Genomic DNA, 20,893 nt, shown 5'->3' with positions numbered 1-20,893 from the left:
TTACTGTATTTCTCAACCATTATAGATGGGTCACAGAAATAGTCAAAAGTCAAATAAAGAATGTTGCATTAACAAAGGCCATTGATCAAGCATAATTTGTCAAAATACATACAATAAAAATTTTTAAATCTTGATATGCCACACACAGTCCATCATAATGGGAATTAATACGTTCAATCTTTCACATATCCTCATGTTTAACAGAAATTTTACTCCTGTTATTTTTCTAGTAATGATTTGTACTTACTTTTTTCAGGTCTCCCCAGTTCAATCACTTTACATCAAGTATCTTGGAATCTTGCTTAGCACCAATAGATTTTAACAGTTACAAGTAAAAATTTTAGAATGCTAGAAGCACTCTCCTAATACTTGACCACAATCCCTGAACTGCATATTTTGACTGAAAAATACCGGCAAACATCCATAATATGTCTTCTCTAGTACATGTCTATTCTCATATAACAAGAAAACCAAAGGTCCTCTTAACTTTCTCGGGGCATTAAGCAAAAGTTTAGATATTCTTTTCATCAAGAGGACTTGAATGGCGGGCAGCCCGGGTGGCTCAGCAGTTTAGCGCCGCCTTCAGCCCAGGTCCTGATCCTGGAGACCCGAGATCGAGTCCCACGTCGGGCTCCCTGCATGGAGCCTGCTTCTACCTCTGCCTGTGCCTCTCTCTGCCTCTCTCTCTGTGTCTGTCATGAATAAATAAAAAAAAATTTTTTTTTAAAAAAAGAGGACTTGAATGGCTATGTGTCTTCTGAGGTATCAGTTTCATCATTTTCTTTTTCTTTTTTTAAAATATGTTATTTATTTATTCATGACAGACATAGAGAGAGGGTGGGGGGCAGAGACACAGGCAGAGGGAGAAGCAGGCTCCATGCAGGGAGCCCAACGCGGGACTTGTCTCCAGGATCACGCCCTGGACCAAAGGCAGGCGCCAAACTGCTGAGCAACCCAGGGATCCCCAGTTTCATCATTTTCTTAAAAAAATCTATTTGGCAAAGGATAAGCTAGAGAGACCAAACACTAGTGAAGAGTATTTTGCCACACTTTGCTCTTCAATTTGATCATAGGAATCAACTAGGACAAAAACTAAAGAAAAATACAAAATGGAGACTATCACATATAAAAAGAGTAATTAACTGGAATATAATAAAAATCTCAATCAATTGTAATTCAACATTTGTTTTTTAAAAGTAGTAAAATGGTGTTCATTGAGGTGAATTTGATTTAACCATTCCATATTTAATTGTGCAAGTACCCACTACTATATTTTATTCAAATTATCAAATATAGATTTACACTGGTTTTTTTTTTGTTTTGTTTTGTTTTTTTAGATTTACACTTTTTTTTAATTCATGAGACACACAGAGAGGCAGAGACATAGGCAGAGGGAGGGGCAGGCTCCCTGTGGGGAGCCTGATGCGGAACTTGATCCCAGGACCCCAGGATCACAACCTGAGCCAAAGGCAGACGCTCAACCACTGAGTCACCCAGGCATCTCTAGATTCACATTTCAATAAGATTATCAAAAAATAAGATTAGAAGTTATAGAAAAATGGAAACAGAGTAAGATTACAGAATGAACTACAGTACTTCATTTCTTGAGAGTAAAAGAGAAAACTGATCCCAAAAACAAATTTCAACACAGAATTTTAGTAGACAAGCATATTAAAAATAAAAGGGGAAGGTAGAGTTCTGAGTATGGAACTTCTAAAATTTCTTCCAGTTCTAACACAGAAGTAATGATTACTAGTATGTAAAATGTAGCCACAATATGCTAGAGGTAATGGGGTAGAGACAGGACAGTGGCAACAAGTATGTGCGGAGTTCACTGTGTCACAGGCACTGTGCTGCAGTCCTGTCAGATTCTGCATTCTCACTAAACCACAACAATCCTGAAGATTATTATTGTCTTCATTCTAAAGATAAGGAAATTCAGTGAGGTGAAACCACTTGCCCAAAGTTTCAAGGCTGGTAAGCAGAGGAGTTGAGATTTTTTTATTTCCAAGCCTACAACTTTCCATCCATTACTGCATTCTTTGGCACAATGGGATACACTGGATTTTACTCCACTCCCAAGTAATAAGCAGAACCAAACAACAACAAACCTTTAGTAATTTCTATACTCACATCAACAAATATTAAAGGGACATCACTTTTCCTCATAAGAGCCTCACCTTAGTATTTCTATTTTTCATGGCTCAATGAAATTTATGCTTTAAACTTCATTACCAACATTTTAAAATTTTTTAATAAATCATTTAATTACAGAGTTATAGATTTTAGTCTGTTTTCACCTTTAAAAAAAACTAAAAGAAATATTCCCCAAAACCTTTTTAAAAATTACAATAAAATCCAACTAAAAAAATCTGGGGACTGGGATGATCTGATTTCAACTTATTCAAAACCCAATACCAGCCCAGTACCCCCATCAACCCTTGTACTACCTCCACCCTACAAATGACATCTCATACACCCTGCTCTGAGGTGTACTGCTGCTACCTTAGTACCCACTGTATGATTAAGCTACAATCTTCAGTAAGTACAATCTTTTCCATCATCACATATTTATGAAATTCCTTTTTTTTTAATGAAATTCCTAAAAGACAGTAAAGATTACTGCCAAGCATGGCATGACTTTTATGGGGGCAAGAGAACGATGGAAATTCATTAGCACTCCAAGAAGCCACAGAAGAGCAGTTACCCTGACCACAGAAGTGTTGAATTGAAATCCACAAAGCATTTTCCAGTTCTGACCTAGATGGGGTAAGCCTCCGTGCACTTCTTTCCACTGCTCAATATCACTGAACTGAAGATTTCCTCCTTCTCATTAGGAGGCTCTTTTCTACTCCCAACTTTATACTCACAGCACTGAGAATTTCAAGTGGAGGATGTTGAAGTTTCTTTACATTATTTCTGTATTCAATTTTTAAAATAAGTTCATGACCTTAATGAGTATTTTAAACTAAATTAACATAGCTTGAATGAACTGCTCAACTCCCATGGCTTGAATGAACTGCTCAACTCCCATGGAGGTCAATCATACAAGAATATATTTCTTATTATACCCAATCCAACTAATAAGACCTTAAACAAAGTTTACCGAGAAACTTGAGCAGCATGGCCATACCACAATGTAAGAATATATGAAGCAATGTATGACACTGCTCTTATGGAAAAGGAAGGCATCCTAGTTCTTGAGCAGCCTTTTGATGAGCTATCACCATTTAACTAGATTACTGATAACACGTTAAGTCTTGCAAAAATCAAGTTTTGTGAAGAACCTGGTTGTTGTGCTGCCAGTTCACTGTGTTGCAGGCCATGGGAGAGGGCCAGTGCTTGCGTGCTTAAGAATGAACCAGAAAGATCCAGCAGATTGTAGGCAAAAGCAGCCATGGAGCTTTCAACATCAAGCGTTTATATTTAGAGAAGTATCACTATGGAATGTGTCTATACTGCAAAAGATGTCAATGGCTAATAAAACTGGGGTGCCTGACACTACTGTCTTGGAAGTGGAACTTTAGACAGGACCTAATTTGTTGGGCATAATAGCCAAGAAGCTAATGAAACTTTTACGGAAATACTGAAAAGCAGTTTTACCATGTTATATGCTTCACCACACCTCTATGCTTGGGTGACGGCCAACCTTTCTGGACACTTAGCAGTTCAGTAGTTAAAATTTGCTTATCATTTGACCAGCTGACCTTTCCTGAAATCATGTGGTACTGAGCTTTAAGTCTTTAAATCTATCCCCATGCCAGAATCTTATCAATACATAAAAAATATAGACAGATTAGGTACCAAAATATCCAACATAACACTCATATATTATCTTTAGTATTGTATAGAACTAAAATCCAGTAACTATGAACATGCAAAAGCTTAGATGGTTCATTCCTTTAGTCATTTCAAACACTGGAATCAAAGACTATACGGTTATTTGCTCGCTTTATGTTTACATCACCCACATTCATACTAGTATATATCAGATCTATGTTATCATTGATTTTTTTTTTAGATTTTTGTTATCAAGACGTATAGTGATTATTTAATGCCTTTTTATAGATCTCATTTTGTGCTGTCATAGAAAACGTCTCTATCTTGAAAATCTACATTGCAAAGAAGCACATCTTTAATGTCTCCAGGCAAAAAAAAAAAAAAAAAAGCCTTATGGTTAATTTAACGGTTGCACTTTTGGGTATAACTTAACAAATAAAACCTAAAAAAGAATGAGAGAAGGCTATTCAGTATTTCTAGTATGATACTATCTTTGTCTTATGCAGAGTACGTAGAACATGTTCTTTAATTTAGTAAATATATATTTTTTAAGATTTATTTATTTATTCATTCAGAGAGAGAGAGACACACACACAGGCAGAGACACAGGCAGAAGGAGAAGCGGGCTCCATGCAGGGAGCCCAACATGGGACTCAATCCTGGGTCTCCAGGATTATGCCCTGGGCTGCAGGCGGCGCTAAACCGCTGTGCCACCGGGGCTGCCCTAGTAAATATTTTTTAAAGGCAAAGATGCTTTATTATTGTTGCTACAACAATCCTTGATCATAAAATTATTATTTTTCCATACCTATTGGAAGCTGTTTACCTACTATATTTTTGTTGAAGTATGCCTTTTTCCTTCTCTTCCCAATCTCCCTTGCAAAAAAAAAAAAGAAGTGGGTTTCTGCCAGTGAACTGAGCAGACATTTAATTTTTATACGCCTTTCGAGCTGCATAACGCAGTATTTAGATGCTTGATAATTTATTATATAACTGATCAAACAGCGATGTGTATTAATGTTAGTTCAACCATATATTTATATTGTCTTGTAATGGGTAGTTACAATTCCATGGGAGAAATAATTTATCAGGATTCACCAGCTTGTAAAAATGTATTGTGAGAGCTAAACATCCAAATAAATAATGAAACGCAAAAAAAAGACAACACCTAAACTACTTTCCTAAATAAGAACAATGTACTAAACAAAAATCTTTATTAGTATATGAAAGCTAACATTTGAATATTTATTTTATTAAATATAACAATATAAACAGAATTTGGTGAAATGTAGGAAATTAAGTTAGATTTTATATGGCCTGGATAAAACCTAAAATATAGTTGTTAGAACAAACTCCCTATTAAAGTCTTACTTGATTTCCTTTGCTTCTAATATGGTGGAGAAAAACTGACATTTTAGGTAAATTAAGTTCTGATTAATAAGAGTTTTACTTTCTAAAATAACACAACACATCTGAATTTCAAGATTGGAAGGAAGCCTTGGGCATGGATATGATGTTAAATAAAAGTTAAGGGGAGGGCATAAGGATTTAATGTCAGGATATCTTTTACTGAATTAAGTAACCTCCCACTTATGTTCAGGTCAAATTCTTGGAAATCATTAATATAAAAGTCTGTGAGGTATCTTTTCCCCAAAGAAATCAAATTATGTCCACAAATGTTAATTTCACTTACCCTTTCAACACTCAGAAAGAGTCAGATATAAGTGACAGAGAATTACATTGTTTTTTATCAATTCTCCTTCAGAATCCTCAGAACTCTCTTAGAAATAGTTATTATTACCACCACTTTCCATGGTGAAATGTCAAGTTGAGTCTGACTTATTTTGAGGTCACTCTCATTGCCACCACCCAAACACTTATGTTTTTTCTCAAAGGCTACAGTTTATTCTTCTGCTCTTTTATCTTCCCTGTGTCCTCACTTCAGCTTAAATTATACAAATTGGCAAGTGTATTTTAAATACCATAGGCTCTCAACATAGACTTATCGGTTGAGAAAGGGTAAGAGAGGAGAAAAGAAGTAAATGAAATTAGTGTATACTCTACCCCACCCTCCCTCTAGTTGTCTTTCTTCCTATTTCTCAGACCAACTTCAGTCATATGACCTCAAATGCATCAGGCATTTTATTGATTCCCTCAACTTTTCAATATACTTTAGAAAGAATCAGTGTAATAAATGGAAGAGTCAGCGCAGATACTAAAACCCCCAATTTAATTTTATTCCCTCTCTTCCAGCTTTTACATTTCCCTTCTTTTGGCATCTTCCCCTAACCCCTACAAATTCCTTCTGTCTCGAAAATCAAAAATCTGTTTCAGTTCTGAGTGCCCTCAGTCTATGCTCCCTTTCTCCTTCATTCTCAGTCAACATCCTTCAGTCACTTTTTCTACTTCTTTGCTTCCCATTAAGTCTTCAAACTATTATAATCATATTTTCTATTCCTCTAATTCATTTTTTAAAATTTATTATTTATGATAGTCACAAAGAGAGAGAGAGAGAGAGAGAGAGAGAGGCAGAGACAGAAGCAGGCTCCATGCACTGGGAGCCTGACGTGGGATTCGATCCCGGGTCTCCAGGATCGCGCCCTGGGCCAAAGGCAGGCACCAAACCGCTGCGCCACCCAGGGATCTCTATTCCTCTAATTCATAACGAATTGAGTGCACCTCTTATATGGCATTTCTATATTTAACACTATGCACTATTCCTTCGTTAAACTTTTCTTGGGTTCCATGATTCCTCACTTTTCCAGTATTCCAAACACTCCTGTCTGTCACACACACACTAGGATCCACTGATAGGATCCATTAAACATTCAAGATGACCATTATTGGCATCAAATTCAGTTAGGAGGATACAGAACAGGAAACAATGTTTGCCAATAAAACAGGTAGGCTTAAATGACCCATAGATGGCCCCAAAAGATGCCTATGTCCTAATCCCCAGAAACTGTGAATATGTACTGCCTTTAAAGATAAAAGGGACTTTGCAGATATGATTAAATTAGGGATCTTAAGATGGGGAGGTTATCCTGAATTACCTGGGTTAATCCACTGTAATCACTAGGGTAGAGAGAGAAGCAAGAGCATCAGAGTTACAGAAGGTAATGTAACAGCAGAAACAAAGAGGAAGAAGGAAATATGACAATAGAAGAAGAGGTACTGAAGATGCTATGCTGATGACTTTCAAAATGGAGAACAGGGCCATGAGCCAAGGAAAGCAGGCAGCCTCTAGAAGCTGGAAAAAAACAAGGAAACAGATTTTTCCCCAGAACTTTCAGGAGGAACACAGATCTGATGACACATTTTGGACTTCTAACATCCAAAACTAGTGTGCATTATTTTAAGCCACTAAATTTGTGGGAATTTGTTACAGCAGCAAAAATATAAAAAGTGTTAGACATTCCTCTTCCGCAGGAGTACCCTCACAACAGTCTCTAGCAATATACACAGTTGCCCAAGACTTTCTCTTTCCAGTCTAAGAAGCTGTAGCTGATAGCATGGCATAAGTGTATATACGTGTATGTGCTCCTCCCAAGCGATTCTCTTCAGTGCTTCAGAGACCTCAAGGATGAGGTATGAAACTTATATGGGTGGGCAGAAACCTCGTGTCCAACTAGAGACAATAGCTTATGCAGTAATTCCACAGATATACTTTTTCAAGATCCCTCCAAGGAACAAACTCAATTATGAGAATCCTCCCATTCAGAAAAGTCCAAAGGTATGGCTTTCTCCTCAAGTACTTATGATCTACTTGTCCTGGTCCACTTGCGGTCATCGAATCAGTAAGGGAACAATTTTACCTAAGTAATATTGCCCACCACCTTTATCAGATATCCAAAAGAAGAGAGTTACAAAGCAAATAAAAGCCCCCCTTTTTTTTTTCAGAAGAACTTTGTCATCCCTTAATTCACACCCTAAAATGTTAGATTCACTTAATGGGAAGGAATCACTAAAGCTAGTTCAAAGAAGGAAGACAAATTATAGCACGGCACACAGTTCAAGGAAAATTCAAGAATAAAGACTTACAGAGACCAGAAAGCAGTTTGATATATTAACAATAAAAACCTGTGAAATGTTATGGATGCCTGTGTTTTGCCACTAATGTGATTTGGGTCTTCTGCAAGCATCTGCTTCTGTGTACCTCTTTTTTTTTTTTGTTTTGTTTTTACTAAGAGGCATGTTACTCCTGGTCTATACAGGTAACTCATAACTCAAAATGGCTCAACTTACAAACCTGTACCTTTTTATGACCTTTTTTGTGGTAATTAAGACTGTCACAGTAAAACTAGTATTTAGGATCATTAAATTAATGCCAAGTCAGTTTATGCTAAGCCAATGCAATTATCAGAAAAAATGTAGGCTAATTCATGAAATTGTGGAATGATCCAAGGGAAAAGGGAGCTGGGAATTACTCCCAACCAGATTGATGAGCCAACAAAAATCATCCATATAGGTCTCCTCTCCCCATCTTACAGACAAGGGCACTACGGCTGAACTATTTAATCCAAGATGAACAAACTAGTAGAGACTTTTACAGGCCCCTTCCAGGTTTACTGAAGGCCTGATGATATAGTAGGAAAGAAAACATGTAGGCAAAATTTCAGGCACAGCAAGAAATTGCCTTATGGGATAGCAAGCAGAACTTCTGAATGACAATGTGGCCCTTCCACTGATGACTATTCTAGATCCCTCTGATCTGGCTGGTTTCTCAAGTTTTGCAGGCTGCATGAACTACCGAATTCAGGATCATCATGGTAACAAACAAGTAGAGGAGAACTGCAGCCACTTACTCATATTCTTATATATACTTTGCATTGCTGCTTTGTTGGTTTGGTGGGAATCTGAAGCAAAAGCAACATAAGTCATCATTCCTCCCCATTTCTAAAGTTAGATTAGACTTTGTGGTCTGGCCTGACTCAAGTGTGTACCTTTTTTTTTTTTCATGCTATGCATTATATCTCCAGAACTTATTAATTTTATAACTGGAAGTTTGTATCTTTTTGTTTGTTTGCTTTAAGTAGGTTCCATGCCCAGAGTGGAGCGCAATATGGAGTCTGAACTCCCAACTCTGAGATCAAGAGCTGAGCTGAGATCAAGAGTCAGATGCTTAACCAACTGAGCCACCCAGGTTGTCCCTGGAAGTTGCACTTTTTGACTCCTTTTACCTATTTTGCCCACCTACTATCCCCTGCCTCTGGCAACCACCAATCTGTTCCTTGTATCTATGAGTTCAGTTTTTTTAGATTCCACATGTAAGTGAGATCATACAGTATTTGTTTTCTTCTGATTTATCTCACGTAGCATAATGCCTTCAAAGGTTTGTCCATGTTGTCACAATTAGCAGAATTTCCCTCTTTTATAGCTCAATACCACTCCATTGTATATACATACCACATCTTCTTTATCTATCCATTCATCCATAGACACTTAAATTGTTTCCATGTCTCAGCTACTGTAAATAATACTACAATGAACATGGAAGTGCAGGTATCTTTTTGAGTTAGTGTTTTCATTTCCTTTGGATAAATACCCAGAAATAGGATTGCTGGATCTTATGTTAGTTTTACTTTTAACTTTCTGAGGAACCTACTTATTGTTTTCCATAGTAGCTATAACAATTTACAATCCTATTAACAGAGCATGAGGCTTTTTTCTCCATATCCTTACCAACACTTGCTATTTCCTGTCTTTTTGATAATAGTCATTCTAACAGATGGGAGATGATACTGTAGTTTTGATTTGCATTTCCCTGACTAGTAATATTAAGAACGTTTTCACATATCTACTTTCCATCAGCATGTCTTCTTTGGAAAATGTCTATTTAGATCCTCTGGCCATTTTTTAATTGGACTATTTCTTTTTGTTGTTGTTGTTATTGTTATTGAGTTACATGGGTTCTTTATATATTTTGGGTATTAAACCCTTATCAGATACATTCAAGTCTTTCATCCATTTAGAGCTGATGACTATGTACAAGGTTAAGTTAGTGGTCCAGTTTTGTTCTTTTGGATGTGGCTGTCCAGTTTTCTCAACATCATGTATTGAAGAGAATGTCCTTTCAGTTTTATATTTTTTTCACTCCTTTGTTGTAAATTGACCACATATGTATAGATTTATTCCTGGCTGGGCTCTCTATTTTGTTCTATTGGGCTGTATTTATTCTTATGCCAATATCATAATGTTTTGAGTAGCTTTGTACTATAGTCATAATTAAATGGAGATATACCTTATACATAAATAAAGATTTAATGCCATAAAGAAGCCCATTCTGAATTAATCTAAAATTTACTGCAGTGCAAATCAAAATCCCAACAGAGTTTTAAGAATTTGGCGAGCTGATTCTAAACTCAATATGGAAGAAACAAGACCCAAAAATTGCCAAAACAATTCTAAAAAAGAACAAAGTCAAGGAAATCAAGTAGCTAATGTCAGTAATAAAAACACTGTGGCATTGATAAAGAAATAAATCTCTTGCTTCTTCAACATCCCAAAACCTTCCTATGTATTTACAACAAATCAATAAAGAAATTACCCCTTTGCTCCATAAAATCCTTCACAGTCTTCTTAGTCTTTCAAATGGTTTTTAATTATTAAAGACAAGAGCATGATGGCAGGGGCAAAATGTTCCTTTATACCTGTCACTATTCTCCTCAGAGCACATTTCAACTTAACTATTCTAAATGTTTCCCTATTTAAGATATTATACACTTCATCAGAACATCATGTGGAGTGGCAGACAGAACGGCTGCCAACATGAGAATAAAGTGACAGATTGTTAAGAACACAAAGTATCTATATTTAAGCACTATTATTTATATTTTTACAGAGTATATGAGAAAAAACCATTGGGAAGTGATAAGAGACAAGAAGTAGAACAATCAAAGGCATGAGTTAATATTACCTTGACAATAATTACTACAATATATTGCAAATTATTTACAAAGCACATTAACTATAGCTCCAGTCCTTTTATTCATAAAAAATTAGACAAAAATCATAAAATAAAACACAGTAACAATAAAATTTTCAATATAGAGTTATTTAGAAAACTGTATAAATTGCAATTTTTTTTTTTTAAGTATTCAGTAATCTCCCCGTACAGAGTACTCTGCAATGTTCTACACAGTGACACAACGGAAAGAAAGATATATGGGTAGGAAAGGGGGAACAGAGGACATTAAAGTGTTTTAGGTGGGATAAATGGTAAAACTATATACATAAATATAATATAGAGAGAGAAATGAGAGTGACTATTATGTAGTAGATATCATAATGAATCTATAAATGAACATAGTAAATTGGAATTAACAAGCAGTAAAGACTGAAAGCTGGGTGAAATTTTTTTAATTTTTCATAAAGGCAACAGAAAGTCACTGCAGGTTCTTGATCGTGGGAGTGAAAACATGAAAGCACTGTCTGAGAAAGAATTCTAACAGCTGTGTGTAGGATGAGTTGGAGGGAGAAAGAGACTAGAGACAGGGAATAAACAGCTACAAAGCTGCTGAAGTACAAAAGCATGTATTATACCTACAAAGCATGATGGCGTACAGAAGCATGAAGTACATGACACATCAAATGAAGACTAAGACAAGGTAAAAACTACAGGGGGAAAAAGTAAACGAGGAAATAGAAGAGGCAATCCTTATATTTATTAAATTATTTTCATAACATCTTGGTACTACATTTAACATGTAGATACAGATTTTTTTTTAATATGGTATTAAATGATTAGTGTGCATATCAACCTCTATAGGACTGGCCTAAGAATGGAATTAGATGTTATTAAAAGGATTTTCTAATTGTAAATGTCACATAAACATTATCTGTTGCAATTTCTTAGGCAAGAGATAGTTGTGATATAATGGAAATGCTCCAGCCATAAAGTCGGAATTCGAATTCTGGCTCTATTATTTAATGGTAACTTTAGTGGACCTTAAGCAAGTCATTTAACCATTCTGAGTAACTATTACTTTTTTCTCTTCTTTTTTATTCAAGTATAATTAACATACAGTGTTTTTTAGTTTCAGTTATACAATACAGTGATTCAACAATTCTATACACTACTCAGTGCTCATCACGGTAAGTGTGCTCTTAATCCCCTTCGCCTATTTTACCCACTGCCCCCACACCCTCTCCCCTCTGGTAACCAAACACTAGTTTGTTTTCTATGCTCAGTTTGTTCTCTATGCTGGTTTATTCTTTTTTTATTAGTTCATTTGTTTCTTAAATTCCACGTATGAGTGAAATCATATGGCATTTCTCTTTCTCTGACTCATTTTGCTTAGCATTATATCCTCAAGATCTTTCCATGTTCCTGTAAATGGCAAAATTTCATTCTTTTTGTTTGCTGAGAAACATTCCACTGTGTGCGTGCACACACACACACCACACACACACTTCTTTATCCATTCATCTACAGATGGACACATGGACTGCTGCTATATCCTGGCTATTGTAAATAATTCTCCAGTAAACGTCAGGGTGCATCTATCTTTTCAAATTAGTGCTTTCATTTACTTTGGGTAAATACCCAGTAGTGAAATTACTAGATCTTATATTAATTCTATTTTTAATTTTCCAAGGAACCTCCATACTGTTTTCCACAGTGGTTGCACCACGTTGCCTTCCCACCAACAGTGCATGAAGCTTTTCTCCAACATCCTTGCCAACATTTGTTATTTCTCATTTTTTAAATTGTAGCCACTTTTTTTTTAATTTTAGACACTGTTATAACTACCAAGTGATATCTCATTATTGTCTTGATTTGCATTTCCTTGATGATTAGTGAAGCTGAGCATCTTGTCATGTGTCTGTTGTCCATCTGTATGTCTTCTTGGGAATAAAATCTGTTCGTGTCCTCTGCCCATTTTTAAATTGGATTATTTGGATTATTTGGGGTTTTTTTGTGTTGAATTGTACTTTCTTTATATACTTTGGATATTAACCCCTTGTCAGATATATCATTTGCAAATATCTTCTCCCATTCAGTAGGTTGCCTTTTGGTTTTGTTGGTGGTTTCCTTCACTGTACAAAAGCTTTTTATTTTGGTGTAGTTTCAATAGCTTAATTTTGCTTTTGTTTCCCTTGCCAAAGGAAGCATAAATACAAAAATGTCCCCATGGTTGATGCCAAAGAGATCATTACCTGTTTTCTTCTACAAATTTTATAGTTTCAGGTCTTACATCTAGGTCTCTAACCCATTTTGAATTTGTTTTTATGTATGGCATAAGAAAGTAATGTAAGTTCATTCTTTTGCACGTAGCTGTCCAGTTCTCCCAACACAATTTGTTGAACAGACTCTCTTTTTCCAATTGCGTATTCTTACCTCCTTTGTCACAGATTAATTGACCATATAACCATGGGTTTATTTATGGGCTGTCTATGCTGTTCCATTGATCTATGTGTCTATTTTGTGCTAGAACCAGACTATTTTGATAGTATACATACTACAGCTTTGTAGTATATCTCAAAATCTAAAATTGTGAGAACTCCAATTTTGTTCTTGTTCAAGTCTGCCTGCCTTGGTGACTCAGCATCTTTTCGTTGTTCCATATAAATTTTGGGATTATTTCATTATTTCTGTGAAAAAAAAAGCACCAACAGAATTTTGATAGGGGCTGCATTATTTGCAGATTGCTTTGGGTAGTATGGACATTTAACAATATTGATTCTCCAAATCCATGAGCATGGAGTATCTTTCCATTTGTTTGTATCGCTTTCAATTTCTTTCATCAACATTTTGTAATTTTCAGAGAACAGGTCTTTCACATCCTTGGTTAAGTTGGTTCCTAGGTATTTTATTCTTTTTGGTGCAACTGTAAATGGGATTGTTTTCTTTTGGGGGGGGATTGTTTTCTTAATTTCTCTTTCTGCTACTTCACTACTAGTGTATAGAATAGCAAGGTTTCTGCACGTTGATTTTGCATCCTGCAATTTTACTAAATTAATTTACCAGTGTTAGCAGTTTTCTGGTGGCATTGTTAAGGTTTGTATATATAGTATCATGTCATCTGCAAATAGTGAAAGTTTTATTTCTTCCTTACCAATCTGGATGCCTTTTATTCCTTTTTCTTAAATGATTCCTGTGGCTGGGTCTTCCTTCTAATACTATGTTGAATAAACAGTGAGAGTGGATATAGTTGTCTTGTCCCTGATATTGAAGGAAAAGCTCTGTTTTCTACCACTGAGTATGACATTAGCCATTGGTTTTTCATATATGGTCTTTATTATGTTGAGATATGTTCCTTCTAAACCTACTTTGTTGACAGTTTTTACCATGAATGAATGTTGTACTTTGTCAATGCTTTTTCTGCACCTACTGAGATGATTGTATGGTTTTTATTCTTTCTGTTAATATGATGTATAACATTGATTGATTTGTGAATATTGAACCACTCTTGCATCTTTGGAATAAATCCCACCTGACCATGGTGAATGATTTTTTAATGTATTGTTGTTGGATTCAGTTTGCTAACATTTTGTTAAAAATTTTTGCATCAGAGAGAGTGGCCTATAGTTTTCTTTTCTTGTAGTGTCTTTATCTGGTTTTGGTATCAGGGTAATGCTAGTTTCACAGAATGAATTTGAAAGTTTTCCTTTCTCTTCCAATTTTTGTAAAACCTTAAGGAGAATAGGCATGAACTCTTTTTTTAAAGACTTTATTTTTAAGAAACCTCTACATCTAACATGGGGCTTGGATTCCCCAAGATCAAGAGCTGCACACTTCAACTGAGCCAGCCAGGTGCCCCTTAATTTTTCTTTAAAATGTTTGGTAGAACCCACCTGTGAAACCAACTAGTCCTGGACTTTTGTTTGTTGGTAATTTTTTTAATTACTGATTTGATTTCACTGCTAGTAATTTATTCAATATTTCTATTTCTTCCTGATTCAGTTTTGGAAGGCATATTTCTAGGAATTTATCTGTTTCTTCTAGGATGTCCAATTTGTTGGTATAGTTTTTCATAATATTCTCTTATAATTCTTTGTACTTCCGTGGTGTTGGTTGTTTATTTTTTTTTTCTGTTGTTGCTTTTTGTTTTGGGTTTTTCTTTTAATTTTAGTGCAGATAGATCTTTGAGATCTTGATTTTATTTCCTTGGGATACACAACCAGAAGTGGAATGGCTGGATCACATAACAGTTCTATTCCTAATTTTTTGAGAAAACTTCATGATGGTTTTTTCTTGATCTTCTATATTTTATTTTATTATTAAAATGTTTAATTTTATTTAAATTCAATTAATTAACCTATAAAGTATTAATGGTTTCAGAGGTAGAGGTCAGTGATTCATCAGTCTTACATAATGCCAGTACTTCTATTACATCACATCACCCAGTTGTCCCAACCCTTTATCCTCCTCCCCTCCAGTGACCTCAGTTTTTGTTTTCTATGATTGAGTCTCTTATAGTTTTTCTCCCTCTCTGATTTCGTCTTATTTTTTCTTCTCTTCCCTTATCATTTTCTGTCTTGTTTCTTAAATTCCACATGAGTATGATCATAGGATAATTGTCTTTCTCTGATTGATATTTTTTTTGTTTTTTTAAGTAATCGTTATAATCAATATGGGGCTCAAACTCACAACCTTGAGACCAAGAGTCACATGCTCTACTGACTGAGACAGCCAGGTGCCCCTTGTGGTTCTGTTATTTCTCCTTTTTCATTTCTGATTTTGAGTTCCCCTCTCTTTTTATTTTTATGAGTCTAAAAGTTTATCAATTTGGTTGATCTTTGATCTTTCCATAGAACCAGCTCCTGGTTTCACTGATCTGTTCTATTGTTGCTTTGTTTTGTTTTTAGTATCTATTTATTTCTGCTCTAATCTTTATTATTTTCTTCCTACTACTAGTTTAGGGCTTTGTGTCTTCTTTTTCTAGCTCCTTTAGGTGTAATGTTAGGTTGTTTGAGATTTTTCTTGCTTGTTGATATGGGCCTACATTACTACAAACTTCCCTCTTAGACCAGCTTTTGCTGCATCCCAAAGATTTTGAACTACTATGTTTTCATTTTCATTTGTTTCCACATATTTTTAAATTTCCTCTTTGATTCCTCGATTGACACATTCATTGTTAAGTAGCAAGCTATTTAGTCTCCATGCATTTGTCTTCTTTCCAGATTGTGTGTGTGTGTGTGTGTGTGTGTGTGATTGATTTCTAGTTTTATACCACTGAGGATGGAAAAGACACATGATATTATTTCAATCTTTTTTAATTTGCTGAGACTACCTGTAGGGAGCCTCCTCCCTCTGCCTATGTCTCTCATGAATAAATAAATAAAATCTTTTTTAAAAAAAGAAGACTTTTGGCTCAAGTTTTGTTTCATATACCAATATTAGGGCCTGACCTCTGCTTAATGCCTTTTCTTTCCCTCCTAAGCATATTAAGCACATTGGAAGTAGCAAAACAGAGATTTAGTCCAAAAGAATTATTTGAGGGCAGAAAAATTCCTGAAAAAGTGAAATGTTTATGGAATTAAAACCAGGCAAATAAAAACAAAGTATCTGAGAGTGGGTAAGGTTACAGAAAGCATGGACACAAAGTAAAAAATGCCTGTCCTCCATGGAACTTAGGTATAAATATAAAAATAGTATGTCTCTTTATTTTCTCCCATAACCATTAAAACCCCTTTCCCCTGAGTCAACATTTTGAAATGGTATTATAAAATTCTGACAAACTATTTATTAAAATGTCTTTTATATCATATTAACATTTGCTAAGAACTAAAATAACACAATTTAGGAATGAGAAATGTTTTTATTTTTAAAGTATGAACTTGTGTTTGCTTTGCCTACCTGATAAAATATTTCCAAGTCACTTGTTTATTCACCCAATATTTACTGAGAACCTAATATAGGTCAGGCACTGTGCTACTGCTACAAGTACAAAATGAAGTAAAATATAATCTGTATTCCTTTCAAAGAATTTATAATCTACTGAGGGAGACATAATCAAAGTATACACAGGATACCACATAAACAGGGCAGCCCCAGTGGCGCAGCGGTTTAGCGCCGCCTACAGCCCGGGGTTTGATCCTGGGGACCCTGGATCGAGTCCCACATCAGGCTCCCTGCATGGAGCCTGCTTCTCCCTCTGCCTGTGCCTCTGCCTCTCTCTCTCTCTCTCTCTCTGTGTCTCTATGAATAAGTAAATAAAATCTTAAAAAAAGAAAAAAAAAGGATACCACATAAACAGAGAAAGGGAGCAGGGAAAGATGTTCTTAAAGTATTAGGGTAAATTTGGAAGGTCAGGTATAAGTTAAAGCTGTGCTTCCTAAACTTGACTGTGCATCAGAACCATATCTAGAGCTGCTGTCTAGGCCTCACTTAAGAGTTAGTGAATTAGAATCACCAGAGGTGGAGCCAAGAAATCTGTATTTTTAACCATAAGAGATTTGGATTCATGGCCAGGTTTTGGTAGAAATGAGCCAGAAGTACAGACAAGCATTCCAGGCACAGGGAATGGATCAATATGGTCAGAACGTGGGAAATTACAGACAGATCAGAGAAGTTAGAACCAGGGTAGTGACATGACTAATGTGACATTTCAAACAGAACCTATGGAATTGAAGTGAACTTCCAAAATAAATAGCAATCACTTGTATCATGTATTACAATGAATGATTTGTGACATGAACTAATTCCTTATTGAGGTATATGAGAAAATTATATGCAAATCCTTGCATTTCAAGACAAAGGTGAAATACTCCCTTGAAAAAGAAACAAATTGAAAAACAAAAACAAAACTAAGCCCTACTCATAATTTTTACTAAATGAACAGTCATTTTTCTTGACATATGTACCTAAAATATGAACAAAAGTTATTATATTTTTTAACTTAAAAATGTTCCATAATATATAAAAACAAATTCAAACTGCATTTTGAAATTCAAGCTTTAAAACTACAAACTGTTGGGACACTGGGTGGCTCAGCGGTTGAGCATCTGCCTTTAGCTCAGGGCAGTGATCCTGGAGTCCTGGGATCGACCGGAGTCCTGGGATCAAGTCCCACATGGGGCTCCTTGTGGGGAGCCTGCTTCTCCCTCTGCTTATGTCTCTGCCTCTCTCTCTTTCATGAGTGAATAAATAAAATATTTTTTAAAAATAAATAAATAAATAAAAATAAAACTACAAACTGTTCTTAATGGTTTAAGTTTCCAAACTGTTATTTTATAACAATTTGTCACTTCCTAAGAATTTAGTTAGAAATATCTTTATACTTAATTCCAGGTAGGAGTAAAGCTAAGACAAATCACTAGTAAGAGGAATATTCACTGTAAATAGGCTAAAAGCCAAATCGAATCTTTTATATTGATCTCTGTTTGTAAAATAACAAATGGGTTTAAATCCCCAATTCATTCCCCATAAAAGATGTCACAGAGAGGTAAACAGGCAATCCCACGAAATAATAAGCTTTTAAAGAACATGCTTCAGAAACCTTGGAGCAAACCTACCAATTATAATATATAAAATACAGCCTATGGTTATATTCTGTTTTTAAAAAGTCTCTCTAAAAAATAAAAAATAAAATAAAAAATAAAATGTCTCTCTAAATCTTACTTAGAGCATTTAAACATACCATAATAACCTACAGACCAGACAAAGATTCATTTACTAAAGTCAAAACTATTGCCAAAGTATGCATACTAACTCCCTGGAGGAGCAAACAGTGTATAGAAGCAACAGCAGTTAAAAGCCAAAGGACTAACCACACAGCCCTATTAGAGGAGAACCAATTGACAAATTATAGTAATTGGCTAATTGCAAGAATAATACCTGTAAACTTGATATAGCAAACCATTCTTTCTCACACTTAATTTAATATACCTTTTAAAATGGTAATATTACCAAGTTGCCTTAATTTCCAGATGAAATACAGGAATTAAATTACAGTTCTCATCAGCTTCTCAGGCTAACATGATCTATTTACATAGAATGTAATGTCTCTGTTTCCTGAGTTATTCACTGCTTCCTTTGTACTCCTACAGCACTTTATACATATCTCTATTTGCTTTTTATTGCAAGGACCCGAGTCCTGCAAAGAAGGTACTGTTATGACCACATCACCAAGGAAACAGGCTATGATAAAGTGACTTAACGAAAATCACTTACTAACTCAGATTTCAAATTTCCATCTATCTGGTTGCAAAGCTCTTTCCATATTGCCTCAAAGGAAGAGGGGAACATAGGACTAAATAAATCAAACCTAAATCACTAAATTGAACACAGTTTCTTCTGTAACTACACTGGAAGTAGCAAAACTAGCCCGATCATATCTGACAAACCAAAGGTAGAGAATATGTATCCAGGCAGAGGCATAGGGGTTTTGCTTAGTACCTGAACTCCCTCATGTAAATAGGAAATATCCCACTTCATGAGTCTCGTTAGAAGGCAGAGCCTACCTCCATTTATAGAAGCTAAAAATGCCATAGTCATTCTTCCCGTCACCCCTTCAGCATGAGCACAGGCACTTTAATGCCAATATGTCTTTCCCACCAAGAACTCTAAATTAAGAGCTAGAGAGAGTAAGAAGCTAGGACAACAAGGGCTGCATTCAGGCAGCAGCAGCATTAAGTTTTTAAAGGTGATGGTGGCAGCTATGCAGTAGTTGAGTCTAGGCAGCAATTTGTGGCAGTATCATTGTCACTGGCTGGTTTTATGTCATGATTTTCAGATGTCTTTCCTGTTACCTAGTCTAACACGTTCCTGACTTAAGACTGTATACAGCCTTCCCAGCAATTTGGTGAACTAACAATATACTTTCAATAAATTACTTTTCTACTTGAATCAGTCAAAATTGTTTTCTGTTGCCTACAATTAGAAACCCAGACTGAAGAATTTAATAAATAAATAAATGACATTAAACAATTATACTTAAATCTTTTTACCTTCTAAGGTATTAATTGTTGTTTTATGTAATTTGCCAAACAGTCTTAAGTAACAGCCACTTTATATACATGATGGTATACTCTAACAACAATAAAATTTCAAATCACTTTATCTCTGAAAGCAACATAAACATGCAAAAATAATAACAACTGTCTAACAGTAATTTTCACTGAGGTTCAGAGTTAAGCTTTATTAAGAATTCTTACCTGTCAGGAATACCTAGCCTCTTGACACTTCTGTAAACAGAAAGAGTATTTGCAACATGTCGATAATTAAACCAGAACCGGGATGTACATACCTGAAGTATTAAAACAAATATATTATTGTTATGAATCAAAATAAGCCACCAAGTTACAGAATTATTTCCCTTTAAGTAGGATTTACAGATCCCTTAAAAAAGAGTACATCATAATTCAGACTTACAAACAGGAAAGCATACGAACAATTGTCAATAAAACTAATCTCTCTAGAAAGAAGTCTTTCATAACTGCTATTAAATTAAAAAGACCATTCAGCTCAAGAGAAACCAAATTTGGGAAGAATTTAATCAAGTACTTAACCAACTTAGTTACTCTCAATTTATATGATTCTATAACGTTCCTAAATTTAAAAAGATTAAATTCTTTAGAATCAAAAGCAAGCCCATAATCTCTTTATAAAATAGAAAACTAACTACCTTGGGTTATATAATATTCCTTTCACTCTGAATTGCTTTCTAATTCTAGTTATGAAAAATATGAGACAGGTAATATACCACTTTCACATGAACGTAAGAGAATGCATCATAAAGAAACTATTGAACTGATAGAAAACTAGAAACAATTTAAATAAGTTTTACATTAAAAAAAAAAAATGATCCCTAAAAATTATATCAAAGGTACCGGGCAAATCTAAGGCCATGCCTCAAAAATCAGCCCTCTGGAAAATCCATTCTAAAAGCCCCAAAGAGGGCAGCCTGAGTGGCTCGGCACTTTAGTGCCACCTTCAGCCCAGGGCGTCATCCTGGAGTCCCGGGATCAAGTCCCATGTCAGGCTCCCTGCATGGAGCCTGCTTCTCGCTCTACCTATGTCTCTGTGCCTCTCTCTCTCTCTCTCTCATGAATAAGTAAAAATCTTTAAATAAATAAATAAATAAATAAATAAATAAATAAATAACCCAAAGACCCTCCCTACCTCCTACAACATGCCTCTGCTTGTAGTAGGTATAATGACAGCTTT

General features: G+C 35.3%; 1 protein-coding gene across 1 annotated transcript in view; it reads right to left on the bottom strand.

Annotated features, from left to right (window-relative positions):
* PIGK (phosphatidylinositol glycan anchor biosynthesis class K) overlaps positions 1-20,893 on the bottom strand; it is a 107,186-nt gene that overhangs the window by 77,629 nt on the left and 8,664 nt on the right. Inside the window, exon 3 of the mRNA XM_025417946.3 lies at positions 19,882-19,973. Within this exon, the coding sequence (XP_025273731.1) occupies positions 19,882-19,973 (92 nt within the window). The remainder of the gene's footprint in view (positions 1-19,881; positions 19,974-20,893) is intronic.

Source organism: Canis lupus, chromosome 6, assembly GCF_003254725.2.
Source record: "Canis lupus dingo isolate Sandy chromosome 6, ASM325472v2, whole genome shotgun sequence".
NCBI lineage: Eukaryota > Metazoa > Chordata > Mammalia > Carnivora > Canidae > Canis > Canis lupus.
Note: the sequence above shows the minus strand (reverse complement) of the source record. Positions and strands in the feature narration are given on the sequence as shown.